We start from the raw sequence: 23,463 nt of genomic DNA, 5'->3' as shown, positions 1-23,463 counted from the left end.
ATGCGAACAGGTCAAAGCACGTTGGCACAGGGAGAAGCCCTGATTTGCAATTGGAAAATGTAGGAATAGTAATAATAATAATATTAATAATCCTTGCGTTTGATACAGCACCTTTCACCATAAGAGGATATCTCAAAGCACTTCTTTTGTACCCCTTTAATCTTTTACGCAATTGACAAATGTGTTCGATGTATAAAGAAATCGTTTCATGAAGAAGAAACTGCAAGGTATACATTGAGAAGAAATCCCTGATTCAATCCCACCATAATCTTGCATAAGAGAAAACCCGATGCATATAATGCTGAAGGAGAAGGGGATCGAGGGATATGGGAGAGAGGAATAGGAGAGGAGGTGGTAGCTCATATGGAGCTTAAACACTGGCACAGGCGAGTTAGACTGAATGGTTTCTTTCCGTGCTGTAATGTTCTATGTAAATTAGACCAGTGATGTGCTTTTAACATGAAATCTTGGCTCTGTCTGAAATCCTGGCTCATTCTATTTATTTAGTAGTTAAGGTTGGCAGTGGAAGAAAGTTTTTTTTTATTAGCAATTTCTGAACTGAGAGTCTGTTCTTGGTTGATGACGAGAGTCGGTTGGCTACGTTCTCTGTAATGTGCACCAGTGACATCAAAGCTTCATTGTTCTGGAATGTGTTTCACAAAAAACACTGCAGCAACGAGACTTGTGTGACAGATAAACAGCGTGAGGTTCCCTCAGCCTGGACTCCTATCCTATTTGTTCAACGTGAAAGTTGAAAGGGGTTTGGACTTGGCACCAATTAGATGACTGTGTCCAGCCTCTGTCATGCCAGCAAGGTTAGTTAGATTGGTAACCTTCCTCATGTTCTAAGGGTGAATCCATTTGCGCCTTGAATGTGTCCCCACCCATTGGATCCTCCTCTGCGAACTCTCATCTTGATTGCATTCCAGAATGCTTCAGCAAGTTTCTGAGCGAAGCACATGTAATTGATCAAAAATCTGACCGTTGTATTGGATTCCCACGAGGGATTTACAGTTCAAGTTTTCTGGGTTCGTAGAATGTTTTTATGGCATAGGAGAAGGCCATTTGGTTCATCGCTAGTGTAAGTTCGAACACATTTACCAAAACATATATCGACCTAAATTTCAACTGCTGTACTCACTCCACCACCCAGAGATCCACGTCACACCAGGAGCAAAGTCGCTTCAGTTCCAGCAATACTAATATAGACTTTGTTCTTACTGTAATGTTCTACAGTAATCTATTGCATGCAGTTTTCCGGAGTCTCCTTTCAAGTGAGAGTTTGTACCCTTTCCTATCTGGAGTCTTGCTTGTATTTCAAACTGTATTGTGGTGCTTTATTAAACGAGACCTTAAATGACTCTGAAAGTAAATTAAAATGCAACTCTCTAAACGCAGGATATCTCAGAATAAAGTGAAGCAAAGTGGAATGACTCCACAAAAGTGGTTCAGGTGAATAAGGACCTTTGGCCCATTCAGTCTCATCCTTTCAGAAAAGCCATCTTCCCGAGTTCCTTTGACAGCATCAAACATTAAATAAGCCACAGTAAAGCTTCCTGCTAATGCCTTTGAGTTGCTAATTGCCCTGTGTGTGAAGAAATACTTCCTGGTTCTGAAATTGCTCTTCGTGACCCGAACTTTGTACCTTTGTCTTCCTGCCATAGCATATCTGAAAGTAGTTATAAATAGATAATAATCCTTCAGTTTGATGTTGCACCTTATCACGTCATCAAGACATCTCAATTCTCCTGGCTTTAATTTTCAATTCCTTCTAACGTCATTACAGCTGAGGCCCAGTATAATAAAAATAATGGGAGTTTTATCGATCAATTTTTTTTCACCCAAAAATATCTTTTTTTTTGATGAATGTCCACCAGCGCACGATTTTCACCTGAATTTCTTTTATCTAAACAGAATTCGCTGGGGATTTTTTGTGTAGCGTCCGTGATGGTGCACACACATTCCGAAATTTACTTTTTTCCCTCACTCGTTTTCGTGACTCAGTTTCTCTCCGGTTTATTTTTGTTGTCAGAATAGACCGCAAAAATCATCCTGAAGAATGACCTGGTTTTTATTTTGTGACTTTCATGGACTTGCTTTATAAGCCTCTGTAACAATTCCCACTGAGATAACTCTTATCAAGGTTAAAGAATCCTAAATTATCTCATCGCTCCTCTTAAATCAAGCCTCTAAAACACCAGGGACCATCCTCATTGCTCTCCTCTACACTGATTGTAGCAATCACACTCTGGAGTTTTGGTTTCTGGAGTCCATGCAAGTGAAAGTGATGAAACCAGCTTGTTTCTCTTAGTTTGCATGCAGGTCCGAGATATAGGATGTATGGAAACTTAGGCCTCTTGTATGTCACAAAACCCACATGTGGTGCCACCTCCATCACTACCTGGGCAATATTTTCCACATAAAACAAATGCGACTGAGGGGTGGGGGCAGACTTCAATTCCAGCATTTGAATTAAGTCCTGCGCACAGGAGTAGAGGAGGGAAATATTGACTTTGGCAACCGCTCTGTGGTCATTAAATGGTAAATGCTAAATTTCCACTTAATAAATAATAATAATCCTTGCATTTGATACAGTGCCCTATCACGTCTTCGAAACATCTCAAAGTGCTTCACCGTGTATACTGTAGAGTGAATTGACTGTATATTTTGTGGGCGAAACGCGGCAGCCAATTGTGCGCAGCAGCGTCCCACAAACAGCCGTGGATTGAGTGACCAAATTATTATTATTTTTTAGGGGGAGGGATTATTACCCTCAGAAAAACCACCCGCTATTCGACTAACAACCGGGTTCCTATTCACTGCCGGTAAACAGAGGCGTGTGGAGTAAGGAAACTTGCACGATGTGTTGCCCTGGCAGGAATCAAACCCAGGTACTCTCGCTTTGTGAGGCGAGTGCTCTAACCACTGAGCTACAGGACTCCACCTGTAGTAGAGATGTTTATAATTAAACATCTTTTTTAAGTGTTCCAACTGCGCTTTCGGGAAATGAAAAACAGTACACCATATAAACCAGTTTTTACAGTGACTTGGTGGGTTCTGGGTTTAATGTTGTCGACTCTGCGAGAGTGAAAGTTTTTCTATTAGTTTTCAGCGTACCAAGTAAAATGACTCCACACTTTCAGCCCGTTTCTTTTGAGGTTATCGATTTGTAGCACAGAACAACCTGTAATTTGGCATTAATTAATGCTCATTTCTTCCATAAAATCTACAGTTAATTCACTTTACAGTATATTCTGTGAAGCCCTTTGAGACATCTCAAAGTGATAAGGCACTATATCAAATGCAAGGATTATTATTACTATATCTGGAAGTGCTTGGTGCTCACACCGGAGTGGAAAAATCTGATTGCCCAGCAATAATCTACATTAAAAACCACCCAAAGATGTTTCATCTGACGTATTTGCCTCTTGGTATTGTGACGGTGTGTCGCTTATTTTACAGGGTGACCAAAAACTCGTGATACCATTTCAATGTCTAAAACGTCTTGAAGACATAATGAAGAAATAAAGTAATTATTATTAAAATAAATGGTATCCTGATTTTGTGGTCACCTAGCAGGCTGGTTTGAATGTTTTACTCTTGTTTCTCAAGCTATTCACAATAATTGGGTCAAGTGCGTTGTGTTTCCTGTACTCTTGACAAGAGCAACAATTGACAAGTGTTGGATCAAACGTTGGAACGGAAGATGCGATCGGCTAAGAAGGAAGACACTCGAGGAGTTTTTTGTTTTTTAAAAAAAACTCAAAAAAGGGGAATGCATTTCCGGGCTAACAGTCATCGGATCAGCGTAGAAATCTTCCCGAGCTATTGAAGTTGAGCTTTGTTTAGTATTCCAAATACAGAGTGCTTTGTTCTGACAGTCAACTGTGAACTGTTTAATCCGATACTGTACAAAGTTATGCTCTTCTCTCTATAAAAAAAGTGAGTTTGCACATTTCTCCCAATGGTACTGTGTTTCCCAACCTATGTTCGCTATCCCATCTGTTCTTGTTCCAGCTGTCTCTGGCTACATCCTGTTGTTATGGCACCATTATACCGAACAAAAATTGTTTAACAACACTATCTTCAAAACTAAACAATGTTTTACTTTCTAAGGAGCTGCTTGTTTTAATATGTACGTGCGGAGTGCAAAATTTAAACCTTGGGTGGCTTAATTGCTGTCAGTGTATTTAGGCTGTGGATGCAGGTTATACTTAAAAGGGCAATTTTGGGGCCAGTGTAAATCCGAGCAACTAAGAAAAAGAGTCAAACGGGATTAGGAAATGAAAACTGGAGGCAATAGTGAGCAGCGAGAGTCTCGGACAGGGTTAATGGAGGAGGATATAGTCACAAAGTGCTACTTTCTGCCCCATTCTCTCCGTGTATAGAAGCCTTTCCGTCTTCAACAGTGAAAGGTGATGAAAGACATCTTCATGGGCCCAGTTGGCATTGCGTTGTGACTCGTGGTAAATTTATGACCCACTCCTCCTTTCTGAAAACATCCTTCCTGCCAGCCAAGAGCTTGATGTTCAGCCCAAGCTCCACTCGATGATATCTTTCAGATGCTGCGAGTTTGGCCAAAACGCACTCAAAGCTGCACTTTGAGCGTGGATCTTGTGATCTGTCGCACACCGAGCAAACCTTCCACATGACCTCACTGTCCGGTCTGACTGCTCATGAGCAGAACATAAAGCATTACCAATGAACATAAGAATTTGCTGGTGAAAGAAGACCGAGGTCCATCTGGTTCACCTTTCACCGTCCTGGCAGTTGCTTGACATGTCGTGTCCCAAACTATATACCGTATCTATCCCCAAATATTATTTTCTAGCATAAAAGCATGTTCTAGCATACGAACATAATGATAGGGGTAAAATTCCACCTTCGTTTAAATTTACTCTGTCAGTGTAACAGAACATTTCAGACTGTTAATTGCAGCCTTAATTTTGAAGTTGGTTTTCTGTAAGGACTACAGAAGACCGGCTTCAAAGCAAAGACTGAATTCAACAATTTGCCAATTTCTGGATGCTCTGAAATAATATTCCTTACATTTGGTTATAACGTCTTTCGTATTGGGAGGATTGTCACAGGATATACTGTAAATTGGAGTGAGTGTGTATTTCTAGGCAAACACAGTGCTACCTTAATAGAGTGCATCGAGACAGGTGAGATTTTACTTTAATTGAAGGATATGAAAGATAATAACACCCATTTTATTTGAACAAAAAAACTTTTGCATTACATCTTTCTGAAACTGTAGAGGGCATTGGTCGTGCTGATGAACATATTGTACGTCGTTCATAACTTTTGCTTAGCATGTGGTCACGAAAGATATCTAAAGTTCCCGAAAGTCTGGAACTCCTCTCAGTTGTTTTTTTGGTAGAACCACAGAAACTTCAAAGTTCAACAGACAAGAAAAACCAAATGTCAATAATGCACTAAAGTCTTAATGCACTTCGAGGCCAAAACCTTCACTCGCTCTTCGCGTTTGATCCCATGCCGTTTATATTCTTTTTCTGGTGTATTACGTTCAAGGACACCATTTTAGAGTCGTGAGACAAAGATCAGAATTTGCCCAAATAGCATGGTTTTGTGATGTTCACCGGAATGGTTATTTAAGTCTCTGGTTTGGAGATGCAAGTAGTTTTGTAACCTGCAACCACCTGACTAAATCAGGCTCCCAGTGAAAGAGCTTACATAAAACTCTCAACTCCATCGCCTGCCTTAATCTGCCTGTTTAGATGCACCATTAGTAATAATAATAATATAATATATAATAATAATATAATAATAATCCTTGCATTGATAATAGCGCTTTTCACGTCTTCGCGACATCTCAAAGCGCTTCACAGAATAGACTGTAAAGTGAATTGGCTGTATATTTGTGGGCGAAACGTAAGGTGGTGAATACAGTAGTTTGATTGTACTTCGTCATTATATGATAATATCATTACTTGTATTTGAGATGGATGTTGTCAAAAGCGTCCCAAAGTGCTCCCAAAGATGTTGCTGTGAAGTGTAGTGACTGTGTATTTGTGGGCGAATGCGCCAAGAACAACAAATTCCATGTAATACAGCGCCTTTCACGTCGGAAGGCGCTGAAAACAATTTGTGCACAGCAGTGTCTCACAAATGGGAATGAAATGAACGAACACCTTTTTCCTGGAACTCTTTTCCAACAGTGGGGTGGGATCTTTAACCTGAACACCTTATCAGCTCCTCAGTTTAACGTCTCATCTGGAGGACGGCACCTCTGACCTTGCATCCATATGCATCACCGTAGGCTGGAATGTCATCTTATAATTTGAATCTTTTATCTGTTGGTTAAGCAAATTTGAAAGCATTAGCAATTCTAGCTGAGCTTAAATGTACTCCATTAGTGTAACATTTCAGAGCGTCTAGAATTTCTTAAGTCTAGTTGTTAAGTTTGACGTTGGTTTTCTATAAGCTCTACTAAGAGCCTCCAGAAAACGGATGTCAAAGTAACAGACAGGTTCTGCTGACTCTGAAATGTTGATAGAGTAAATCTATTTATTAGAGGCGCAGGTGAAATATCTACCCATCGTCTCTGGCCTGCAAACTCTAGGCTTAAGTTGGGCAAGTTTCTTACTCCACATGCCTTTGTTTATCTAGCAGTAAGTAGGAACCTGGCTGTTAGTCAATTGGCGGATCACTTTTCAGGGGGTAATAATCCCTTCAAAAAAATAATAATAATAATTTGGTTACTCAATCCACGACTATTTGTGGGACGCTGCTGTGTGCAATTGCCTGGTGTGTTTTGCCCACAAAATATACAATCAATTCAACTTTACAGTATATCCTGTGAAGCGCTTTGAGACATCTGGAAGAGGTGATAAGGCGCTATATCAAATGCAAGGATTATTATTATGAAGAACTGACATTTAGCTCAATATGTAAATTGCCAAGATTTGGGTTACAAAACTCGAGTGATAAATTGGTGTCGCGGTGCAGAGTATCAGGCTGATACTTTGCAAGGAGGAATGTGGTAACTGTAGTGTATGTTGACAGCAGTAGTATCCTGGTGGAGGCAGGCAAGAAGTAGGTGGATGTGTGTGAATCAACCAATAGTGACTTTGACTGTGCGCTTCCTATTAACTGTAACTCAGCTACATTTTGAAGCTGATTGCAACCCATTTTGATAACTACTAATAATAATGAATTAAGAAATAACTGACTGCTTCTCAGGTGTCATAAGTCGCTAAGATAAGCGTGTGGAGAAGCTGTCCATCCCAATTTTGACGTGCTGTCAACATTTTGGATGGAAACACCTCCAATGATTAACATTAATGAGGAGGAGAAGATTTATTTGTGCTTCAACCGTTGATTTGATTTTCAATATCCCTTTCCAGATGCTACTGTTTAATGATTTACGGCCCTTTAGCTCTATTGTTTCCACAGAATCCACAGAATAAGTGGCACCATTCAACTCTGCTTTTCTTCAACTTTGACAAATACACTGAGTTAGCGAAACATAGAATGAATGCATTTTTTAAGCACATGTTGGGAGCAACGTTGAAGGGAATAATGTTCTCTCTCTCTCTCTCTCTCTCTCTCTGCAGACCGAGACTATTTCAACCTTTGCGAGAAGCTGCCAATTGGAAGACTCCTTTTCCGGCAATTCTGTGAAACCCAAACTGAATTTGAGCACTACATAAACTTTCTCGACTTAGTGGTAAGTTGATGGTCTGGACTTTACTAGCAAATGAAGGTGTCGATATCTGTTTGTGGTGTCCGGGACATGGTCCAGACCTAGTAAAATCCATCCCCCCACACCCCCACCCCCCTCGTTTGACAAGATTGTGTGACACAGAGCCAACGAGACAAGCAGATCTGGTGGGTGGGGAATCAGAGTCACTGGTTCATAAAAACATGGCCGTTGCATTAAACTAATTGCGAAAAGTAAAACTGTGGAAAAATGATGATCGAGGGGATACATCAGGGACTCCTGCTTCGCCTTGCCGCATTGTTGGAAGATAATGGGCTTCTTCTTTGGCTCTTGCATCAGGCCACAGCAGTGAACCTTGTCGAAACAAGTCGTGACGAATTTTTATCTATTAAAGGAAATTCCATCTGGTCGGCTTTCGCAATCGAAGCCTAATAAACGAGCAGTACACTGAAAAGCTGCCATCTTTGGGAAACAATAACAACAACAACAACAACTTACATTTGTATAGAGCCTTTTTATGTCAGGAGCACATCCCAAGGCGCTGGGCAGTCAGTGAACCTGAGATAGATTGTTAACGAAGCTGTCAGGATATAAAAAATACAAGAGCAAGGATTGAATATCTTTTGTAGGACAGGCTGCTTAATATTAAAAGCCACTGAGAAAGCTAGTAGTCTGACTTTCCGCCTCCAAATTATAATATTTGCTTCAGACCTACTGGAAATGTACAATGGCTATCCAGATTAGCCTACTTTACAGGTGACTGCTTTTACGTGTTGGATCCTTTGATTTTTTTTCTCTCGTCTCCAAAGCTTTGTTCATGCTGTAAAATGGGCTGAGCGTTTCGAGTTGGGCCCGGACGGATTTAGTACCAAGACTTTACGAAAAACTTGGATTGCCTGTGCACCCGCGCAGACGAGTTTTTCTTCCAAAAAAACGTAGGTTTCCATGGCAGCGGAGTAGGAGGTTTAGCTGAGATGCCCATTTAGTTGAGTTGGTGCTGTCTTGAGTCCTAACCTTAAAGGTGGGCCTGGATTAATCAATTGAGAGCCAGAAGTCCGATATTTCTCATGACCTTCGCCTTAAGACCAATGCTGATAAATGCAAGCTACTGCATTTCGGGAGTAAAGATAGGAGACACATGTACTACACGGGTGGAATTGAGCTTGCTGGCGGATGGGTGGGAGAAGCTAAACAAGACTGGGGAATGTCAGTTGACTCATCTGCTCACTATGTAGAAACAGTGCGAGGCACAAAAAGCAGGGCTTGACTTTATTGCCAAATCGGTTGAGTTCAGATGCTGCAGGGTCATAGTGATGCTGCACAGTGATTCGGTCAGTCTGTACCTGGAGTAAGTACTGTGTACAGTTCTGGTTGCTGCTGCAGCATAAAAAGGCAGTGCAGAAGAGAGCAACTTGGTTGAACCCCTGTGTGGAGGAATGAGCTACGAGCAATGATTAGACAAGCTAATGCTCTTCAGTCTCGAAAGGAGAGGTCTCTGAGGGGACCATAATAAAGGCTTTGTGTAAAGTTTTAAATGGGTTTGAGAAAGTAAGCCCAGAACAGTGCTTTTGAATGTTCTGACGCAGAACAGCTTAGGCTTAGGGTTGCAAAAAGCAGTTTCAGGACAGATGCAAGAGAATGTTTCTTTAGGCGGAGGGTAATTAACGACCGGAACACGTTGTCAGATATTCATTTGAAGAACAGTGTGACACGCTGATGGGATAGATGAGATCAGATGGGCCGAAGAATATCCTTCTTCATCCAACCTCTCCCGTGATTGCCTTAAAATTTTAAGATGGTGCAACATTTTTGGAAAATTCTGAAGTACAGTCTCAATTTGGAAGCCGGTTTTCTGCTGTACTCAGAAAGGAGTACTTACAAATTAACAACAAACCGACTTGCCTTTATATAGCGCCCTTCACGTAAGTACAGTCTCGGAGCTCTTAAATTAAGAATAAGTTTAAGAGTTTTCAAAAAAACAGTGGCCTTTAAAGCTAAGAACATTTGAATTTTCAGACCTGCTTGACACCTAAAGAGTTACAATGGCAAAAAAAAAGTTTCTACAAATCCATCCTCCCATTGGCACTGAGAGTTTGGTATTCAAAGATCAAAGGAACAATTGAAATCCATTCACGAGAGCCTTATAACTCAACCCGCACTGTAGGAGTATTGCAATGCGATGGGACTGCACTAAAATAATTGAACTCACTGATACCTAATGGACCGTTTATCAGATCAATGAAGAATAGTCTTAAAAATAAAAGTTAAGAATTCACTCTTTATCAGCAATGCTGAGCACCTCTGCAGGAAAGCGCGTTTAGACCGACTTGGCTCTTACTTGTAATGAAACGTCGCCAGTAACTCCAATTGGAAAATGCTTTTCATATAAAACCATTTATTGCATCAGATTTGGATTTGATTCGAAACTATCCAGACACACTGCTGGAATGCGAAGAAGATAAATGGGCCCATTTGCCCTGATTGCATTGAGAGTTGTGGTATTGTAAATATACTCTCCATAAATCCACTTCTGAGACTTTTGGGGTTAGAGAGGCTTAGCATATCTTGTTGATCCTCATAGTTCATTCCGCTAATGCTAAAGAACAATCAAATGGCTTCCTTTTGCATTGACCCCATTATGTTTTTATCTTACTTCAAAGAAGGTTTTCCCCCCTTTGTAGTCTGGACTGGTTTCCTTTCTTACTGTAATTGGCATAACGAGAAGCTGAGACCGAGTAGCAACTACAACAACAGCAGCAAATTACATTTGTTATAGCGCCTTTCACATTGGGAGGACGTCCCAAGGGGTTGGCCTTTGGGAAGTCCTGAACTACGCTAACTATTTTAAAAAGAAAAGAAAAGGTAGGATTGGGAAGAAGAGAGCAATTCCTCCGAAATGTATTGCAAATTGCAAGGGTTTAACAGAAACCCGTTGCCTTCATTGCTCGTTTTGAATTGCAGGGCACTTCGGAATTGTGTTAAATCCTTAAGCAAAAATACATTGACGTGTCGATGAGATAAGGTAACCAGACTCAGAAAATTGCTAGCAGACACTGTAATAATATGCCCTGCAGTACAGACTTTTTAAATGCACTTTTAAGTATCTTATTTTCAATCAAAGAGCCTTTCAAATTAATGTACGGCAATTCTGGCAGCAGACACAACCTAGGATGCAACGTTTTCAAGCTCGCTCTCTGGTTAGAGATAAAAGAGGGAACAGTTGCGAGATTGGTCCACCTCAGCGCTTTCCCTTTAAGAGCGATGCCTTAATATCCCAGATGAATTATGAATGAGTAAATAGATGGCAGCTCCTAAAATTATGTAAGCCGGTACTGACCTCAAATGGAAAAGTGAGTCAGCAGAGGTTATTCATATTTGCAGTTTCCTGTGGAATGCCTGCGAGCATTGTTTTGACTCAAATTAATTTTCTTTTGGGGGGCGGGTGGGGGTGGTGATGGGGAGAAACAATGGATTATTCCTGCATGCATAAACCAGTTGATGCTAATCGTTTTTTTTTTTTCGCCAAGAAAAAAATTAGCCCAAACGGACATAAAGGTCAGTTTCCCTCAAGTGCGCATTTCCCATTTCAAATGAACGGAGACAGAGCAAAGCTTTCTGGAGGTATAGGGGGAATGTTTGCCTGGATTTCAGGGTCCTAAAGATCTAGATTTCAAGGGGCAGAAATAAAATCTGATGATAAAAATAATAATAATCCTTGTCTTTGAGAAAGCGCTTTATTGCGTCTTCGAGACGTCTCAAAGCGCTTCACAGAATACACCGTAAAGAGAATTGGCTGTATATTTGGGGGTGAAACATGGCAACCAATTGCGCACAGCAGCGTCCCACAAACAGTCGTGGATGGAGTGACCACATTTATTTTTTAAGGGATTATTACCCCCGGCACACTCTCTCTCAGACACACACACAGTCACACACACACACACACATATAGACAGACACATACACACACACATACACACTCGTAGATGCTTGTATAAATAAAGAATGAACGCCACTCGGAAAGACAGCGTAATAGAAAATGTGTCAGATCAGCTCAAACGTGAACATAAATTAGTCAGCGCTGTAATGGATCGCGGCGAGCGCAATTTCATTAAAAAAAAATCTCAATCCCGGGATTGTTGCTGCGTCTGCAGAATACTGCGAGACAATAGCGGCCTCGACTTAATTGAGAGTGTCCAATTACCGGTAAGTATTGAAATCTTCATGAATTTTTAAAAATCCTGAGGCGCAGTTGAACGTCGCGAATCACTGACATATATATTAGTGTTTTCACAATATTTACTGTGCACGCCGATTATGCAGTTTCTATTCCCCTGAGGGTTCCCCAGCCAAAAATGTTTTAAAACCTGCTTGGATAGATCTGCGACTGGGACTCGGTGACCAGTTTGGGCACTTTGTTTTGTCTTGAAAAGCATTTTAAAAGGAGGGGCGGCTCGGTGAAATAGCAAATGAGCAGCTGGCAGTGCTTTTCTGTAATTCAGTTAAGAAACTTGTGTAAGGGACACTTGAGACCTGAGCTTCCTTCTCCCTGGTAATACTGTTGCGTGTTTTTCAGGGCTCTAATGGACTGAAGATGTTCTTCTGTGCTTAAAATTTCCTTCCCCATATACATTGTGTGTGCAGTGGGACGCAATTGGCTGCCACGTTTCGCCCATGAAATATAGAGACAGTTCACTTCACCGTATATTCTGTGAAGCGCTTTTAGACGTCTCAAAGGCGTGATAAAGGGCTATATCAAATGCAGGGATTATTATATGTATAATGTGCATATAGTAAACATAATTTATTATTATATAGAGTGTGTGTATATATATATATTTCATATCTATTTGTAGAGTTTTGTTCTTTGCTTCACTTCACAAGATCATGAAAGAGGTTTGGATGAACAAGGCCCTTCGGTAAAAGGTCCATTTTATAGTCCAAAATGCATCCTAAAGTATTGTTCTGGGTTTAGCTTTTTTGATCCTGTATAAAAACGTAAACTCCATTATAAGGTCCCCGCTGAGATATCTAGCTTCTCTGGATGCTGTGTTGGGACATGCTGCAAGTTGGGTTTTCTGGAAGAATTACGTCAAATACGCCAAAGGGCTTTCTTCAGCTGAAGCTTGTGATCTTGTAAAGATAATAGGAGGGAGTGGAGAGGGAGGAGAGAAAGTGACAAGGACTAGATTTCGCCTCCCCCTCAAGCCTGTTGCACCATTGTATAAGATCATGGCTGATCTGTACCTCAACTCCAATTATCCGCCATTATCCCTTGATACCCTGACCTAACAAATATCTATCCACTTCAGTCTTGAAAATCTGAATGGATCCAGCCATGATCCACAGCCTTTGGGGGGGGGGGGGGTGGAGAGAGAGGGTTCTAGATTTCCACTACCCTTTTGCCTCCTAAACTGCCTCCTGATTCCACTCCTAAATGGCCCAGCTCTAATTTTTAAGATGATGCCCCCCTTGTTCTGGATTCTCCCATCCACCAGAGGAAATAGTTTCTCTTTATTTACGCTGTTGAATCTCTATTATTTTAAAAACCTCAATCAGATCACCCCGCAACCTGACTCCTAAACACAAGTTTATATAAGCAGCCGCAAGTAATCAGGTGCTGCTTGTCTTACCCTCGGATTTAATAATAATAATAATAATCCTTGCATTTGATATAGCACCTTATCATGTTTCCGAGAGTCTGAAAGTGCTTCATCCCTTCCTGTAGGTGACCGTCCATTGATTCTCCCTCCCTCACCGACCTCCTCACTCCCCCAATCCCCCACCCGGTGCCTCCGGTCGACTGGCACCGGCTCCTGCTCGTCCCGCGCACCCTCCGCCCCACCATCGGAGGTCGCGCTTTCAGCCGCTGCGCCCCAAAACTCTGGAACACTCTCCCTCCGCCTTGCCCCCTCTCTCCCCTTTTTCAAGTCCCACCTGAAAACTCTCCTCTTCGACCGTGCTTACGGCCACCTCCCCCCTCCCCCCAGCTCGGAGTCAGGCTCCGCCACTGTTAAGCGCCCCGAGATGCTACCCTGCGTGGGGGGGGGGCTATATAAGTGCAAGTTGTTGTTGTTTCACTGGCGCTGGTAAAATTACAACATAACACAAAGACAAATCGATCGCAGCAGAGGATTTTAGAGCTACTACTCTTTTCTCCCCCCCCCCCCCAATCACAGCAACTGAGAAGAGATGAACGGCAAATGGCACAGTGACCGTGTGAATCGAGCGCCCTGTCTAGGGTCAGCAGATTTCTTTTTTTTCTTCTTCTTCTTAATATTTATTGCCGATGGCAACATGGCGCCATCACTACGCATCTCAAAATGAGTTACTGGTGACACTGGGCCAAGGATTGTGCGTTGCCAAACAAAGTTAGTAAGTAGAGGCACTTTAGATATTCCGTTAATGGTTACTTCATTGTTGCCACCTCCGTCGCTGAAAACCTGTTCATGTTGAAATAAGGTGCCATTGCATTGCTGAATCCCATTAACACCACGATCGCAGCGCTAATGGTCTTTAGCAGTGTTGCTGCTGATGTAAACTTAGCCTTTTGGGCTAATTGTTGAGAGGCATTTTGTTAAATTCACCAAGTTTGTGGGGGGTTTTTGTTTCACTTGCCTTGTGCATTTTTTTTTAGTTTTCTACGAATCCCAACAGTGGCTAAGTTCCCAAACTTTCCAACGAGGCCAACTCACTGATCAGGGCAGAATAGGCCACTCACTCTATTGCACACAACTGTGAATTTTGACTCTTTTTAATCACGTATCTCCTGAAACAGTCGATTACTCTTGTTCCTGAAGGCGTCACTCTGGCTCGGTCAGTAGCATTCTCGCCTCTGAGTTAGATTATGGGTTCAAGTCCCATGTCTGGACTTTGAGTCAGTAGCCAAGCGTTGGGGGAATGCTGCATTGTCAGAGCTGCGGTTCTTATGACGAGTTGTTAAATCAGATTCCCATCTGACTGTTCACCACACTATTCAAAGGAAGAAGAGTTTTTTTNCCCAGAGTCCTGCCCAAGAACTCCCCAGGGAAAGAGAACGAGTCCCTTCAATTCCTGGCTGTTTGTGGGACATCGATGTATGCGAATTAGTTGCCTACACATACAGTCGCTAGAGTCTGCAGCAGAATCCTGAAGCACTTTATGAGTCTTTTCAACGGGATAAAGTGTTGAATCAAAAGGAAGAATTATTATTATTTACTATGAAATGTATCCATACAGCGCATCTTGAAGAGTTAATCGGCTCAGCTGTAACTGCTTTTATGGGAGTCCGTTCCATTTAGTCAGTAGTTTTCTTTGTGAGGGGAAGGGAGGGAGGGAGAATTCTTATGATCTTTCATCTTTTCAATCCACGACTGTTTGTGGGACATTGCTGTGCGCAATTGGCTGCCGCGTTCGCCCACAAATATACAGTCAATTCACTTTACAGTATATTCTGTGAAGCGCTTTGGGATGTCTAGAAGACGTGAAAAGCGCTATATCAAATGCAAGGATTATTATTATTATTATTATTATCGTCTCCTGAATCCTGGGTTGAACTAAATCCACACTGATAGAATTTGGGGTTTCCTTTCTGCTGAATGTTTAAGGAATTTATGTAAATTGAGTTTTCGGGGGTGAGAAGGTGAGGTCTCAACCCAAGTCTTATTGGGCAGAACCTTACATAACTCAGCACTAAATCAAAATCTATGCTAACTTGAGGAGGTTGGGCATTTAACCCACGAGGGACATTGTCTGAAAACAACTGTTGTTTAGCCGGGCTCCCTGATGTTAAAGTTAACACAAGCAGCTCTCACTTTGATGAGAGCAAACAATTAAGTCAATTACAACAACAACTCCAAAATTACATTTATAGAGCGCCTTTCCCGTCAGGAGAACGTCCCAAGGTGCTGATTAACTGCAAAACTGGAAGTTGTATTGTTCTGGGCGCTCACCATATGCCATACACACATCTGTGCTACGTTTTACTCCCATCGCTCACAGACATGAAATTTTTATATGGATCTTGAAGGTTATTTTTTAAGAAGAAAAGTCTGTCAGTATGGGGAACCTATTAGCTGTGTATGGTTTGCGCTTAAACCTAACTAACAGATGTTTTGTCCATTGCTGCCCTGCAGTCTGCTGCTCCAGGGAGTAAAAAAATTGCAATAATTTAATTTTGTGCTTTTTATTATTAAAAAAAAGTCAAGTTTAAGCGCCGGCAAAGGAAAATATTTGCCAAGCTGCAGTGAACACAAATGATTTCCGGCTTGTTGAGTCGAAAGGCATTTGTGTTTCCCAGTTGTACTATGCAACTGATTGCTTTGTTTATGTGCTTGACCTCTTCTGTTGCCGTTGACATTCGTAAAAATTATTCGGGGGGTGGGGAGGGAGATGGGGATTTTTTTCTCTGGTAGACTCTGTGTTCAGCAAGGTCCTGTAACTGCAGGCGGTCATTTTTACGTGCCAGTCGCAGCGCTGTATTGGAATGTCAGCCTAAACTGTGTGTTCGAGGTCCCTACGAAGCCACGATCTTCTAACTCAAGAGGCACAAATGCTACCCAACTGAAGTTCGGTGACCAATGACAACAACTTGTGTTTATTCCCCGCTCTTCACGGGGTGGGGGGGGTACGCTTCACAGTGACGGAGCCTGACAACGAGCCAGGAGGAGAGGGAGGGGAGAGGTGACCGTAAACGCGATCAAAAAAGGAATGTCTTTGCGATTGCGTTCTCTTTCCTAGCGGTGTTATCTGCCACTGAGCGCTGCTCATTTCAATAGTATTGGTAGAGGATTGGGGAAACTTTTTGATTTGTTCGTCTGTTTGATTCCACGCTAAGTTACAATAACAATAGTTAAAAGATGATTGACAGATCGAAGGAGGTTTGCGTGTAAAAGCAATAAAAAGCACCTTTTATGAGCTAAGGGTTTTCTTTGTTTAAAAAAAACTGCTCAGTGAGAAAGATCTGTTGTGCGTCAGCCTGGCACAGTTAGTAGCACACTGTTATCTCTGAGTTTAAAAGTTGCGGGGCCACACCTAGAGAAGTGGATAGAGTTCTGTTCACCGCGACATAAGGAAGATGTCGAGAGGCAGAGGAGAGCAGCGAGGATGATCTCCAGTGTCAGAGCAATAAGCAATGATTGCACGGGACTCTTCAATATTGTAAGGAGACATCTAGAGAGGAAGTTATTGAAAAAGTAAACCAGAACATAGGTTTAAAGTTGCTGAGGGCAATTTCAGGACAGACACGAGGAGTGACGTCTTTACCCACAGGCTAATCAACGACTGGAACAGATTGCCGGGAATGGTAGTTGACTCATTCTTTTAAGAAATAGTTTGATGCTGTGATGGGAAGACAGTAGGGTGGGCATTCTGGAAGGATGAGATCAAATGGGCCAAAAGGACCTTCTTTATGCAAAGCCCTCTTGTGATTATATTACTGGCGTTTCCAATAATGAGTGTTTTTGGTCAGGTTGGTGCAAATTCTGCTGAATGGTGTTTGGCAAATCTGCGAGACTGAATAGATGTGGAACTCGTCCAAATTTACGTGTGGGTGAAATCTCTGTTTGTGTTTCGTCAGCATGTATCCAGTTGCATGGCACATTCCCTCGATCAAACTGGCTTGCAGTTTGCAGTCAGATATGTTTGCAAAGCTGTAATCAATGCACATTTTGTTTTGGGACCTATGAGTTCAGGATCAGATCTTTGAGGGTTGTATTGCAAATCAGTTTTTTTGCGAAAGGGATCATAAGTGTAGTTATCACTGAATGTAAGCTTCCAACTTTCAAATACAGCTTCAACCACCAAATGTCCATTATTCTCTCGAATTATAATAATAAAATAATAATAATATTCCTTGCATTTGTTCGTGGGATTTCTTGGAAATCGTGGTGGCCGTATGTTTTGTAGGCAAACGTAGGGTCACTACTCAGCTTGCGGGTGGTGTTGTGAATCCTCAAGGTTTCTTCTCACACTTTCAGTTGCTGTAAATTCCTGGGAAAATGGTCCAGTTTTCCAAAGGGGCGAGTTTGGCATAAGCATAAATGCATAAATGAATGAGGACAGGATATTGATAACATGTCGACTTAAGTGGTACTGACAAATTAAGTCAGGATCGAGTTTTCACGAATTCACTGCAATTTTTAAAAAAACATTTGGAGTATTCTCCGCAATTCAATCACACGTCGGGTTATTTTCTTTCTGTAAAGTGTGGAATTTAATATTAATGAAGAACTGTAGAAAAACAATTACAATACCAGTCTCGTCCAGTAATATTGAATGGGTTTCACAATTGTCCTTTACTTTGGGCCTTCGTCTGCAAGACACTGGTTTAATCTGCTTTTGATTAGCTGCTAAATGGATGTTGATTTAATTTGTCAGTATTTTCTGAGCCTTGAGTTGGCTCCTTCGACCATCTATCTCCCCCCCCCAGTTTAGATGAAATAGCAAGGAATTATTTTTCTTTGATGTGTGCCTCACACAGAACACACATGTTCTGCTGAGGGAAACAAAGTGTGACTCTTAAAAGTTCGTAACTGCAGCAGGCATCAATATTCATCTATTTTATTATTTGTAGCTAGATTTTTAGTGCTGCTTTCACAAGCTTGATAAGCACCAATTGAGTTTTGTGCGGTTGATTTAGTGCTTTAAAGAACTCGCTCCCCGTCCCCGTAAATCAATCAGGGTTTGATAAAGAAAGCAGCTCCATAGCTTAAACAGGTGAATTGCTTATTTTTATTGCATTTTTGTTTGTTGAGCCATTAAGCAGGCATTTAGCATTAACCCTTCAATTATGATTTATTCAGCTTCCAAACTGAGCTGCACTACAATAGGATTACAAAGCTTAATTGAGTGATCAGTTGATTGGATGTCCGCATGGTTGTGTGTTGTGTGTTTGGGTTTGTATTCTCTTGAAAGTCTGGAAAACCCTTGAGGTTGTACCTAATTTCCTTGAAATGAGTGGGTTGACCCAGAATACTCCCAGTTGGCTTGGTAAACCTTTCCGATGTTCCTTATATTTGACAATGGTTTAAGAGACATTGGACCGTGTTAATGTTAGTGCAAATGACCTGCGATTTTTTATTTTGCTTATGGTTGATCTTCACGCTGAAGACTATTACGAACAGTCTTTGTATGGTGATGGACAATTCTTCCTATAACTCAATACGGAAGCTGAGAAGTAAGGCAATCGACCAAATTCTCACCCGTTCTCCGGCCTGCTTATGTAGTGTCATTGGCAGGGAGCGTAGAGGGTGGGGGCGAGGAGAGAGAAAGAGTCGGGTCAGCAAAATATATTACTGATCGCAGCTCCGAGCTTTCGGCAACTCATTTGTACTGTGATTTTGAAATTTCCGCTTTTTAAGACTTAAACATTGCAACTTAGGTAGGATATTTTCTGTACTTTGTCAAATCTGTTTGTTTGACCATAGTAGATTCCTTCTGGAATGGGTTTTAGTCACGTCGATGTGGCTTCGGGAATTAGTCGCTTTTAATATGTAAATGGATCTGTTACTTGAATCCCCATTCAAGAAAACTCCTGCCCACCCTCCACCCTCCCTTCCTGATCCCAAACACCAGCTCAGGTGTGGATTCCTGACTGTCCAGCGCCTTAGGACGTCCTCATGACGTGAAAGGCCCTATACAAATGCAAGCGGTTGTCGTTGTCTTCTAAAGTTGCTGTGCAGCGTGGAAATCTGCATCAGGTGGTGACGTAGATACAAACTGAAGCCACATTTTGCTGAAGTTTTAAGTGGGAGTTGCTGACGTTAACTGCATCTGCGATGAGCTGGCTGCAGTAAATTCAGACGATAACACCTTCTGGTGTGTTGCGTTGAATGGCAAACCATTTGAGCCAGAAAATCTAAAACAGTTTCCTTTTAAAAATAAAACTGCACATCATGGACTGTATCCAACCCATAAATTTCCTGAGGAAAGATTCTACTTGGTTTTTCACACACACAGACACCCAGACATGCACCTCCCCCTGTGTAAATTCAGCAGAACAACTTGCTAACCCTTCTTTTGAAAATTTTAACTCATCTACAAAAATATTTCGGAAACTCTGTGACGCAGAAGTCTTTAAGACGATTCAGTGGGGTGCAGATTATCAATGACCCTTGCTACTAATGGGACGATTTGTGTATTTCTGACGTGTTGGCTTTCTGCCTGCAGTAACACCTGCTGTGATTCATTGCCTCTTACTCTTCATTCCTAGACAGAGTATGAAGTTACACCAGATGAAAAACGTGCAGAGAAAGGACAAGAGATGATCAGCAAATACCTCACGCCAGAGGTAAGGATTGAGCATCAAGGGTTGACAGACCTATTCTGCACATTGCTGCTTTGTTCTGCATGTGTGATTTTTGTTTTAAGGATGAGTACCTCCTCACTTGGTGATAGAATAGTGCCTTTGAGCTCCCTACCACTCAAAACCCATCAACTTGTACTTTTCTGCTGGGCAGCCAGACAAGGCCTATGTTGGAACATGACATTTGACTTTTCGGTGAGGATTCATGTGAGTTAATGTTCATTAATAAAGACGTACTTACAGATTTGTTGCTTCTATACAGTAGTGCATAATAGTTTGGGGGCTGCCCTGGATAATTCTCTAAACACCAATGTGCTACCCAACATGGCAACATTGGAGTACAGTGGATCTGTAGGATATAATTCTAGATTTGAGGTGGATCATCAACACCTTCATCATTAAACTGGGTAACTTGGCTTTAGGATATTGACGAAAGGGTATTGCAATAGGTGCAGAATGGGATGAACGAATGCAATAAGACATGGTGATTTCTGTGTTGCTGGGGGAAGGTTGGGGTGGCCGGGGGGGGGGGGGGGGGGAAGGGTGAGAGGCAATATGTGGAGGGAGGCTGAATTGGGGGTCTTATTTGTAAGGGATCAACAAGCGGAGAATTTTCTCCATGGCCTCGGGTTTTGAGTTGTCTGTGAAAGGAGCGGTGTTGATAGCTGTTTCGTGTTCCTTGCGTGAGTCCTAAATCCCGAAACGTGCTTTGGGTCTGGTTTCTGTGAGAGCAAGCAAGAGAGGGAACAGCTAGCCTGGATGTTGCAAGAGACCAAAGGAAATTTTTGCATTTCTAATCTGGATTACATGGCTGTTCATCTGCATACATGAATAAACATTACATTCTTATCAAACTTCCTAATCAACTCTTACTCAGTCAGGGTTTATAAGCAGAGCGTTGCCCTTGAATGTTATTGATTGGGAAACCTGTTTCATGGATATCATTCATACATTGAGGTGCCAAACTGAGTTACTGGCTTTTTACCGTATGGGAAAAGCGAGCTCAAATCAAAGCGTAATTGTTTACTGAAATGGTTTATTCTGAGAACCGTGCACATATTCATAAAGTCCATTCAAATTAGTCACCAATGAAGAACGGTAGCAACTGAGACCAACTCTGTTAAACTGGCGTCATTGACTAGCATGTAAAATCCAGTTCGATTTGTATGTTCACTAAATAAATCTCCAATTTAGATCCCTGCACAAAGCAGATTTGTTCTGGCAGGCAAAGCAGATTTTGATTAGGCTGACGTCAGCCACATTATGAAAATGGACTGCCTTTTGCATTATATCCATTGCACGTGCTTCAAACCTTTTGTTTTAATAGAAGTAAAAAAAAAACTGGGCACCGGGTCACCCAGCCTTTTGCCAAAACGCTCTTCAGAAATATTGTACGCAATTTCCTTTGCTTCTGAGGCCATTCCAAACGCCAAGTCTACACACTTAAAGTAAGCTGGTGTATAAGAATATGGAGCACGTATAAACAGTGAGTTAATTTGGGTATTTTTTTAATAAAATTTATTTCCCAATAGAGATTCCCTGACTGTGTGTTTTCGCCCACAAAACACACAGTCACTTCACTTTACAGTATATCCTGTGAAGCGCTTTGAGACATCTTGAAGATTTGATAAAGCATTCACCTTCTCATCAACCTTCCCCACCACTATTACATGAGGTGTAACCGCCAGTGAGGTACACGCTACTTTCACCAAAGAGCAAGTGTAAACCGACTTTGACACATAGAACGTTTGATTAAATTAAATTGCTGCACAATCAGTATTTTTTAGGCCTGTTTTAAACGTTGCTATTTTTGCATTCCGAGCTGTTCCTGCAAGCCTTGGTTTATTTGTGACATGAGAATTTGCCTTCCAGTTCGCCTATCACCATCCTGGCAGTCACTTAACATGTCATGTCCCAAACTATATATGTTACCCCATAACACATCCTGAACATTTAGTATAGGCGACTTCCCTTTGCTCCCCTCTCTCCAGCCTCAACATGTTTCCAGTGGGAGAAAGGGGGGAAATAATTAACCAACATTGTAATGAGACTGAATGAGATTGAAGCGTAAGATACAACCTCACACAATGGCTGGGTTTCTCTTATTAGAAAGGGTGTGAACTTCCAGTTTCAGTTTGAATCTCCTTTTCAGTGGATTTCTGGATACTTAAAACTGGAACCGGTTTCATGACCAGTGGGAGAAATCTAAAATATTACACCTCCACATGATTATTATTTTAGGGAGCTATAAACCACAGAATCACTGATGCACGATTAGATAGATAGGTTAAAAAAGCACATAATACTCTGCTTCTTGATGCATTGATTGTCAGCGCTGCTGTCACTTTATTTGCCAGCCGATGAATTGACAATAACACCATTTATCTCCAGTAAAGATGGATCTTTCTGCGAAAAAAAATGTTCCAGACAAAATATTTTGAAATAAAATCTCTTTAAAGTGCCCCGGCTACTCTTTTTTTTAAAAAGGGAGAGAGCAATACAGCAATTTCATAGCAGATTGACTGTTTTTGTTGCCCATTTACAGGAAATTATGTGACAAGAGAGAAAAAATCTGTTAGCGTAAGCCAATCCCACCTCCAATAGCTTGGGCCTATGACAGTTATTTATGGGTTGGGCCATGGCTATGAATATTGTCACACTTGAATCACTGAAGAGGAGAGGAGACGAGAAACGACAACAGCATTGAAGCCAAAACCAATCCTGTCCTTATCTGATGTCCACGAGCAGCCGATGAATTGACAATATCAATCAGTACCGGAAACTATGACTAACACAGGGTTTCCGAGACAGGTTGTAGCACCCTGAGTATGTGCTGCTGCTCAGCACACATTCAGATCAAGCATGTGAACTTTACCCACTGAACCATTAGCAGCAAAGGGTGCGTTAGATATTCCTAATCATAATAATTCTTGTATTTGATATAGCACCTTATCACGTCGTCAGTCTCCCAGCACACACTGTCAAGTGCAGTGACTACATATTTTGTAGGCGAAAGTGACAGACAATTTTGCACAGAGCAATGTCCAATTTTCAGTGAATGACCAATTTATCTGTTAGATTGTGTGCCAGGATCCCTTCTCTCTTAACGTTCACCTGAACATGTAAACGAGACCTTGGTTTAATGTCTCATCCAAAGGATGGCACTTCCAACAGCGCCTCTGACACCCTGCATTGCCCTGGAGTGTCAGTCTAGAGAAAGTAGAATATTACATGTGGATTTTTTTTCCCCCACGATATTCCCTTTACCTCAGGCCAGGTGATTTCTAGATTAAATCTACTGCAAACCATAGAATTATTTTTTTTCATCAGTAGAAATGGTTCTATGTGGTGCTGTGGACCCAAATTTGATGCCGTCCATTTCCAAAGAGAAATATGATAACAATAATCCTTGCATTTGATACAGCGCCTGATCACGTCTTCGTGACGTCTCAAAGCGCTTCACAGGATATACTGTAAAGTTAATTGACTGTGA

General features: G+C 41.6%; 1 protein-coding gene across 1 annotated transcript in view; it reads left to right on the top strand.

The window, feature by feature from the left end:
- The window catches only part of LOC103186576 (G protein-coupled receptor kinase 5), a 110,463-nt gene that overhangs the window by 50,898 nt on the left and 36,102 nt on the right, over positions 1-23,463 (top strand). Inside the window, exons 3-4 of the mRNA XM_042336600.1 lie at positions 7,581-7,693; positions 19,878-19,955. Coding sequence (XP_042192534.1) covers positions 7,581-7,693; positions 19,878-19,955 — 191 coding nt within the window. The remainder of the gene's footprint in view (positions 1-7,580; positions 7,694-19,877; positions 19,956-23,463) is intronic.

This window comes from Callorhinchus milii, unplaced genomic scaffold (assembly GCF_018977255.1).
Source record: "Callorhinchus milii isolate IMCB2004 unplaced genomic scaffold, IMCB_Cmil_1.0 Scaffold7, whole genome shotgun sequence".
NCBI lineage: Eukaryota > Metazoa > Chordata > Chondrichthyes > Chimaeriformes > Callorhinchidae > Callorhinchus > Callorhinchus milii.
Note: the sequence above shows the minus strand (reverse complement) of the source record. Positions and strands in the feature narration are given on the sequence as shown.